Raw genomic sequence first — 7,858 nt, forward strand, 5'->3', positions numbered from 1 at the left:
TTTTTTCCCTGCTGGTCGCAGCCCAAAGGATTAAAAGTAGCTTTGTCATTAAAAAACAATGACAAAAATGAAGAATTGTAACATTTCATTAGCACAGAATTTTAGCACCCAGTGATGCAAAGTCTACAGACCTTGCAGAGATATCTCAGGCCTATAAACAATCTGATTCTGGGACTTCCCTGGTGGACCAGTGGCTAAGACTCTGTGCCCCCAATGCAGGGGGCCAGGTTCGATCCCTGCTTGGGTAACTAGTTTCCACATGCTGCAACTAAAGATTCTGCAATGAAGATTGAGAATCCTGCACACAGCAACTAAGAGCCAGTGCAAACAAATCAACAAATATGAAAAAATCTCTCGCTCTAAAGTTAAAAGGCTTTATAGCCATAGACTCTTTGAATAAAAAAAAATAGGAGATTTCAATCCCCTTTTCATTCAAAACTTAGCTTCAAAATATAAGTTCAAAAAAATAAAAGTAAGTTCATAAAAGTATCTAAGAGTTCTTGGCTCACAGCTACTGGAGTCCAGGGCCTTGACATTGAATGACACTCTGGTGATCCTCTGGGCACTCATCCAGCCCTCGCCGTCTCCCCCCAGTTTGCCCAGCTCAGGCTCACAGCCCTCAGGACAGGACAGGAATCCACTCAGCTTCAAGGCCAGCAAACTGGATGCAGACTCTCTTAATGGCAGCTGCCAGAGGGAAGCCCCTCAACCTGGGCTCCTCAGCCCTCTATCAGGCCAACTTGTTCCTGTCCTGGAGGGTCCCGTGAGGCAGAAGACAAGGTGTGTGACCATCCCAGGACCCTTGGGGAAGGAGTGCCAGCCCTGGCTCCAGGTGTCCCCCCGGCTGCCCCAGCTGCCCCCCTTCACCCGGCCCTGGGCCAGGCCCGCTCTTGGCACCAGAGCCCACACCCGCCACGGGAGATGACAGAGCTCCCCTGCCAGGGGCTAAATCTGGGATCTGGCCACTGTGCATCCTGGCCCTGCCACTCGACCTCCAGCGCCTGCTGGGACGGCCCCTTCCCTTCCTGACCTGAAGGACCAGCTGCCATGGTCAGTGGGCTGTGGGTGGGTCGGGGCATGGAGGCCTCCTGGGGAGGGGCAGGTGGGCTCCTGAGGTCTCTCCCAGCAGAGAAGGTCCGTGGGCCTGTGAAGGGGTCAGTGAGTAGGGGAATAGTGGGAAGCCTGGGCTCAGGCCTCCGGGACCAGCAAGGTGGGGGGATGGATGGCAGTGGCCCCCTGCCCCTGTGCCCTGGCCGCAGCGAGGATCTGCTGGGCCCGGCTGGGCAGGACCACTGAAGCGGGGAGCCTTTGGGGGCCAGAGGCCGAAGCTGGCTTTGTCCCCAAGACACTGCCCTTAGCGAAGCCTCCCTCCTTTCTCGTGGACGATGCAGGCCCGGAGGACCACCGGGCGCAGCCTGGGGTCTGTGGCTCACTTCCAGTCTGGACTCTGGGACCGTCTAGCTGCCCCTCCTGGGGAGACCCCAGCTCTGACCTACCTCCCCTCCCGCCCCCAGTCCCACCGGAAGTTCTCGGCCCCCCGGCATGGACACCTGGGCTTCCTGCCACACAAGAGGAGCCACCGGCACCGGGGCAAGGTGAAGACGTGGCCTCGTGACGACCCCAGCCAGCCCGTGCACCTCACGGCCTTCCTGGGCTACAAGGCGGGCATGACGCACACTCTGCGGGAGGTGCACCGGCCTGGCCTCAGTGAGTGCTGCGAGGGGCCCTGCCGGGGGCGGGGGGCGGGCAGAGCACCCCAGACCTCCGGGAGATCTAGAGGCCCTTCTGATGCCAGGAGCCACAGCTGGGCTCACGGAGGGGGAACAGCCCCAGAAAGGGTCAGACGCTGACTGCTGGCCACGCCCCCAGAAGCCATCTGTCATCACCCCTGGTTCACAGATGAGGAAATGGAGAAGTTATGAGCTGGGATTCAGGGCAGATGTGACAGTATACTTTTGGTCTTGAGATCATCGTAGATTCACGTGTGGTTTTAAGAGGAACGCCACGTACCTTGAAGGTTTCCCCAATGGAAACATCTCCTGTAACCATGGTACTATGTCACAGCCAGAGGGTGACATGCAGGATTCTCCTGAATAAGATGTGTGTTTATGTAGTTCTGTGCGGTTCTGTCACATGTAAATGCATGTACCCACCACCCTGGGACACTTCATTCCCACAAGAGTCTGTCCTGGTGACCTTTTTACAGCCACAGCTGCTACCCCCAACCTCCTGGCAACCCTCATCTGCTCTTCATCTCTTCTATTGTATATATATATTTTTGCCTCAACACAAGGCTGGTGGGATCTTAGTTCCCTGTGCATGCTTAGTTGCTTCAGTCGTGTCCAACTCTTTGCAACCTTATGGACTGTAGCCCGCCAGGCTCCCCCATCCGCGGGATTCTCCAGGCAAGAATACTGGGGTTGCCATGCCCTCCTCCAGGGGATCTTCCTGACCCAAGGACTGAACACGTGTCTCTTACATCTCCTCCGTTAGCAGACAGCTTCTTTACCACTAGTGCTACCTGGGAAGCCCCCCCGACCAGGGATTGAACCGAAGAAAGTTCAGAGTCCTAACCCCTGGGCCTCCAGGGAAGTCCTCTAATACATATTTTAAACGTACACTTCTTTGGACCAGCCTCAGTAACACCATCTATAAGATCATGGGTTTGGACTAGTTGTAGGTTTCTTCTAGAGCTCTTCTGTACTCCACTGCAGGAGGCCAGCCCGACCCTCTGGGGGAAGCTGCCCAGGCTGTGGCTCTCCTGGCCCTCTCCCGGGCAGCCTGGTGGGGAAACTGAGGCAGGAGCAGGTCAGGCCTTGCCTGAGATCCAAGTCAGAGCTTGCGTGGACACCTCTGGCGGGGTCTTGCCTGGCAGTGACTCCACGCACAGGGCAGAGCAGGGAGAAGGGCAGGGAGTGGGGAGGCTGAGGGCTGGGGGCCTGGGGCCCTGCACATGGGGGCCTCTGTCCACAGCAGCCCTGGGGCTGTGGTGCTCCGTGCTCTCGCAGGCGGATGGGGCTGTGGTTGGCTCCTCCACCCTTCTCCTCCCCATGGGACACGGAGGCCCCCCCACCATGTCTTCTCCATCTCTGGGTTTCATCCAGAAATTTCCAAGCGGGAGGAGGTGGAGGCAGTGACGATTGTGGAGACGCCGCCTCTGGTGGTGGTGGGTGTGGTGGGCTATGTGGCCACCCCGCGGGGCCTGCGGAGCTTCAAGACCATCTTCGCAGAGCATCTCAGTGATGAGTGCCGCCGCCGCTTCTACAAGGACTGGTGAGGATCATTCCTGCAGGGTGGGTGGGTGCAGGGAGGGGTGTCACAGCGAGCAGAAGGCAGGGAAGTGTGTGTGTGTGTGTGGTGCCTTCACTCCAGGAGAAGACAAGGACTAAGGGCTGGAAAGGAAGTTGTTCGCGGAAAAAAAGAAAGCAAACGTTCTCCCCCCAGGGTGATGCCTGTCAGAGCTGGTTCTGAGCTTCCTAGCAGCCAGGGTGAAAAGGGAAATGACAACTGACAAGCTCATCAGAAAGAAAGGCATCTTTAGGTCTCAAATCTTCCCTGGCATTAAGTCTTGAAAGGGAAGGCCGCCTCCCTGCCTGAGGACCCTCACAGACCCTCCTTCCATATGGAGGTAGAGGCACCGGAGTCTCCATGGGAGGTGAGGGTCCTGGGCCCGTGTCAGAGCAGGCTGTGTGACCACAGGCAAGCTGATGGACCTCTTGGAATCTCCTCTCACCCCACCCTCTGCCACACACACACACACCACAGACACCATCACATGGGAACAGGACAGGTCCCCGCGTCGTGGGGCCGTCATGAGGATGAGATGAGCAGTGCGTGTCAAGTGCTCAGCACAGAAAAAGAGGTTGGCAAATGCCACCTGGCCTATGTTTGCTGTTGCAGTTGTGATCAGCTTGCTCCTCGTCCGGGGGCTCTGATCTCCGTGAACCTCAGTTTCTTCGTCTGTAGGGTGGGGATACTGATGTCCATCTTCCAGTGTCCTGCGGAGGGTTAGGCATGACGGGACTTGGGGCCTGGCCAGTCCCGGCTGTTCACTTTAGAAGTGGGCTCAGCAGCCACGGCCAGGTGGGCATGTGGCCGCAGGCCAGCTGGCACGTCCCTTCCTGGGGCTCCTGCACGGCTGCTTACTCTCAGCTCCAGGAGGCAGGGAGGGTACCCACTTTATGGAGGAGGAAACTGAGGCCGCGAGGGTGGGACCATCTATGCTTAAAGAGGGCGACCGGAACTAGCCCAGGGACCCCAGGGGCCCAGCACTGCCTCCCCTGGGGAGGGGGGGAGGGCGGAGGGGGACATCTAGCCCGTGCTTGGTGGACTATGGGCAGTGGAGGCCACCCCGCTCACCCCACTGAGTACCTTGTGTGCACGGCTCAGGCACAAGAGCAAGAAAAAAGCCTTCACCAAGGCCTGTAAGAGGTGGCGTGACGCCGACGGCAAGAAGCAGCTGCAGAAGGACTTTGCCGCCATGAAGAAGTACTGCAAAGTCATCCGGGTCATCGTCCACACCCAGGTCAGCCCCCACCCTCTGGTCCACACTGGCTAGTCAGTCCAGCCCCCAGGCCTACCCTCCCCCAACCGGGCTTCCGGGAGCCCTGACAAATGTCAGCCTAAAAATACCATGAGCCCTGGGCACAGGCCCAGGGTGCTGGCTGACCGGTCACGTGGGCCGCTGGCAGCCTGGGGCTGGCGTGATGGGCGTCTGTGCGCTCTGCAGTCTACGGGCCACTGACCACACCAGCGGGCAACCAAGGCCCCGGAGGCCCCGGGTCTCCTGCCCTGTGGCAGTGTGGGGGGCTGGGGCCTCTCTCTGGGCACACGTGTGTGAACCCCATCTGTAAGTAGGGTCCAGGTAATCAACAGCTTCCGCCTTATTCTGGAACATTCACATAAGCCTTCCAGGCCCGTGGCGGTGGCCCTGTCCATCTGCCTCAGTTACTCTCACACTTGCAGTTCCCGGTTATGTGCGTCATTGGTTAACCTGTCTCCGTGCATGGACGTGAACTTCATGGGCTGTAACTTCCTCTCACTGCTGCGCCCCCAGCAGGTCATCCATTAGTGCTGGTTGAGCCCTATGCTGTGACCTAACCCAACCCTGCTTCTGCCGGAGGGGGTCCCCACAGCCTGTGCCTCACGCGGCACAGAGATGTTTAAAAGCACGCGTCTGACCACATCGCCCCCATGCTTGGAATAAATCCCCAGCTCATCCCCATGAGACCTGTCTGGCCAGGCCTCTGCTCGCCTCTCCCCATCCTGAACCTTCCTCCTTGTTCACCGTGATCCAGACACACTGGCCCTGTTTCTGTCCCCCTCCCCACCAACCAGGATCTTCCCTGCCACAGGGCCTTTGCATATGCGGTTCCCTCTGCCCTAGAAGCTCTCAGATCTTCACCTAGTGGATCCTTCTTGTTTCTGATGTCACCTCCTCAGACAGGGCCTCCTTGACCACCCTCACATGCGATGACTGTCTCCTCCACCCTCTATTCCATCACAACACATAGGCCTCTCCAAGAGTTTTCTTGGCTTCTGTTCCCTAGTTGGTTGGTGGCTCCGTGGGGGCCAGGACCCTGTCTGCTCATGGCAAGCTGTGTCCCCAGTTCCTCACACAGAACGGGACATGCAGCCACACCAGAGGACAGGATCATCTGCTGAATGAACGCGTGCATAGAGGCCTGCCAGGGGACACCAGCTGGCCATGCCATGTCTACAGATAGGGGGGTCAGTGTGACTTTCTGGGAACCAACCAGCCGTGTTGCATCTGCCAGATGAAGCTGCTGCCCTTCCGGCAGAAGAAGGCCCACATCATGGAGGTCCAGCTGAACGGCGGCACGGTGGCTGAGAAGGTAGCCTGGGCCCAGGCCCGGCTGGAGAAGCAGGTGCCCGTCCACAGTGTGTTCAGCCAGAATGAGATCATCGATGTTATTGCCGTCACCAAGGGCAGGGGCATCAAAGGTAGGGCCGCATGGGGGTGGTGGCTCCAGGAAGGCTGCCTGGAGGGGGTGGGGACCAAACTGGCCTCTCAGCCACCAGCCCCTCCCGCCTGCAGGCGTCACGAGCCGCTGGCATACGAAGAAGCTGCCGCGGAAGACTCATAAGGGGCTGCGCAAGGTGGCCTGCATTGGTGCCTGGCACCCTGCCCGCGTGGGCTGCTCCATTGCCCGGGCTGGGCAGAAGGGCTACCATCACCGCACGGAGCTCAACAAGAAGGTGTGTCTGCAGGTCTGGTGGGGGGATGTCCATGGCCACACCCCAGGGACCCAGACACCTCCTCGATCCTGAGGCTCTCTGAAATGCCTCCTCCAGGGCCTGGGTCTCAGCCCATGTTCTCACGGGCATGGACATCTTGTTGACCCCATAAGCCACCTGCTGTCCCCGACATGCTCTGTCCTCCTGGCAGATCTACCGCATCGGCCGGGGGCTCCACATGGAGGACGGGAAGGTGGTTAAGAACAATGCATCCACCAGCTACGACGTGACTGACAAATCCATCACGCCGCTGGTGAGAGTGGGTGGCTGATTTGGCTGAGGGGTCTGGTGTGTGTGTGTGAGGGGCAAGCCTGCGGGGCACCACCCTCCCCAAGAACTCAGGCACCAGCAAGCCGCTGCCAGCCTCAGAGTCTCCGCTGCAGACAGCATGTCCTCCAGCTCCTGTCCCAGCTTTCGGGGTGCAGCAGCTCCAACTCTGCCCTTGGAGTCAGGCTGCCTGGGCTCACACCCCAGCCGCAGGATGTGGCAACTGTCGGGCTGGGAGCAGTGACATCACCCCCCACCCCTAGCCTCAGTTTCCCCCTCTGTAAAATACAGAGTTTTAAATAAGACAGTCACAGGATGGACTTAGGATCTGGCTCAGAGACTGTCCTGATGTGATCTAGAGTGTCACCCCAGGCCAGGGGAGTTCCCCTAGTTTTCTCAGCTGCCCCTAAACCCAGAGCCTCTTTTCTGGACCTACATTCCCTCAGGGAGGCTTCCCGCACTACGGGGAAGTCAACAACGACTTTGTCATGCTGAAAGGTTGCATCGCGGGCACCAAGAAGCGGGTCATCACATTGAGGAAGGTCAGTGCCAGGTGGCGAGCTGGGGAGTGGGAGCCCCATGGGCTGTGGAGTGGGTTGGGGGTGGGGGGCTGGCCTGCCCTGTCCTCTAGCCTGCTCCAGGAGGGCAGGGTGGGGAAAGCAAAAAGGGAGGGGTTCTAACAGAAGGTGGGTGAGTGAGACCCTCCTCTGTGGACTGGGGGGTGACGGGAGGGGCTGAGTGGGGACCTCCTGCCTTGTTGTTTTCCCTCTCCCACGGGCCCCAGTCCCTGCTGGGGCACCACAGCCGCCAGGCCCTGGAGAACATCGAGCTCAAGTTCATTGACACCACCTCCAAGTTTGGCCATGGCCGCTTCCAGACAGCCCAAGAGAAGAGGGCCTTCATGGTGAGCCCATCCGCCTTGCTCTCTGGGGCTCAGACCCCTCATCCCATCTGCCCCAGGGCAGGCATCTGTGGCACGCATGCCCCTGCACTCATCCACAGGAGGGGCTTTCAGGGGTCTAGTCCTGGGCACGGGGTCTAGTACTGGGCACGCGGTGTTGCTGGAAAGGAAGCAGGGGAGGGACCGGCGGGAGGGGGCACGGGGCTGGCTCCGAGAACCCAGGCGGCTGGTGAGACCCTGTGACTTAACCCTCCTCCTGTTCCTCGTCCCCCAGGGTCCCCAGAAGAAGCATCTGGAGAAGGAAAAGCCGGAGACCTCGGGAGACTTGTAGGCAGGATGGAACGGAGGGGGCCTGGAAGAAGCGCGGCGCAACCCCCGCTGGTGCCCTAGTCTAATAAAAGCCAGAGGCAGTTCTTCCGCGGTGTCTCAGAG

The 7,858-nt window shown here is 59.2% G+C and overlaps 1 protein-coding gene and 1 long non-coding RNA gene across 5 annotated transcripts; one reads left to right on the forward strand and one right to left on the reverse strand.

The window, feature by feature from the left end:
- Nucleotides 1-594: 594 nt before the first annotated feature.
- Nucleotides 595-7,839, forward strand: RPL3L (ribosomal protein L3 like). 4 transcript variants are annotated; one of them, XM_086376317.1, is made up of 10 exons: nucleotides 595-780; nucleotides 1,515-1,707; nucleotides 3,105-3,273; nucleotides 4,390-4,525; nucleotides 5,778-5,964; nucleotides 6,059-6,219; nucleotides 6,410-6,511; nucleotides 6,972-7,067; nucleotides 7,310-7,429; nucleotides 7,701-7,839. In XM_086376317.1, the coding sequence occupies exons 2-10, from the start codon at nucleotides 1,668-1,670 to the stop codon at nucleotides 7,755-7,757; spliced, it is 1,068 nt and encodes a 355-aa protein (XP_086232443.1). In that variant the 5' UTR covers nucleotides 595-780; nucleotides 1,515-1,667; the 3' UTR covers nucleotides 7,758-7,839. The 4 variants fall into 4 exon arrangements, with proteins under 4 accessions (XP_086232443.1, XP_086232442.1, XP_086232440.1 ...); XM_086376316.1 differs by lacking the exon at nucleotides 595-780 and adding an exon at nucleotides 983-1,154; XM_086376314.1 differs by lacking the exon at nucleotides 595-780 and adding an exon at nucleotides 983-1,134.
- LOC147345663 (uncharacterized) lies at nucleotides 3,520-4,509 on the reverse strand. Its single transcript, XR_015154899.1, has 2 exons — nucleotides 4,372-4,509; nucleotides 3,520-3,998 (listed from the first exon to the last, which is right to left on the reverse strand). It is a non-coding gene; the product is annotated as an uncharacterized LOC147345663 (long non-coding RNA).
- Nucleotides 7,840-7,858: the final 19 nt, after the last annotated feature.

This window comes from Bos grunniens, chromosome 25 (genome assembly GCF_055505025.1).
Source record: "Bos grunniens cultivar Pamir isolate PY7600 chromosome 25, Bosgru_T2T1.0, whole genome shotgun sequence".
Taxonomy (NCBI): domain Eukaryota; kingdom Metazoa; phylum Chordata; class Mammalia; order Artiodactyla; family Bovidae; genus Bos; species Bos grunniens.

Coding starts and splice junctions, on each gene's coding strand:
- RPL3L (XM_086376314.1), top strand. CDS start 1,048: ATGGTCAGTGGGCTGTGGGTGGGTCGGGGCATGGAGGCCTCCTGGGGA. Junction 1,708..3,104: donor GGTGCACCGGCCTGGCCTCA/GTGAGTGCTGCG, acceptor GGTTTCATCCAG/AAATTTCCAAGCGGGAGGAG. Junction 7,068..7,309: donor GGGTCATCACATTGAGGAAG/GTCAGTGCCAGG, acceptor CACGGGCCCCAG/TCCCTGCTGGGGCACCACAG.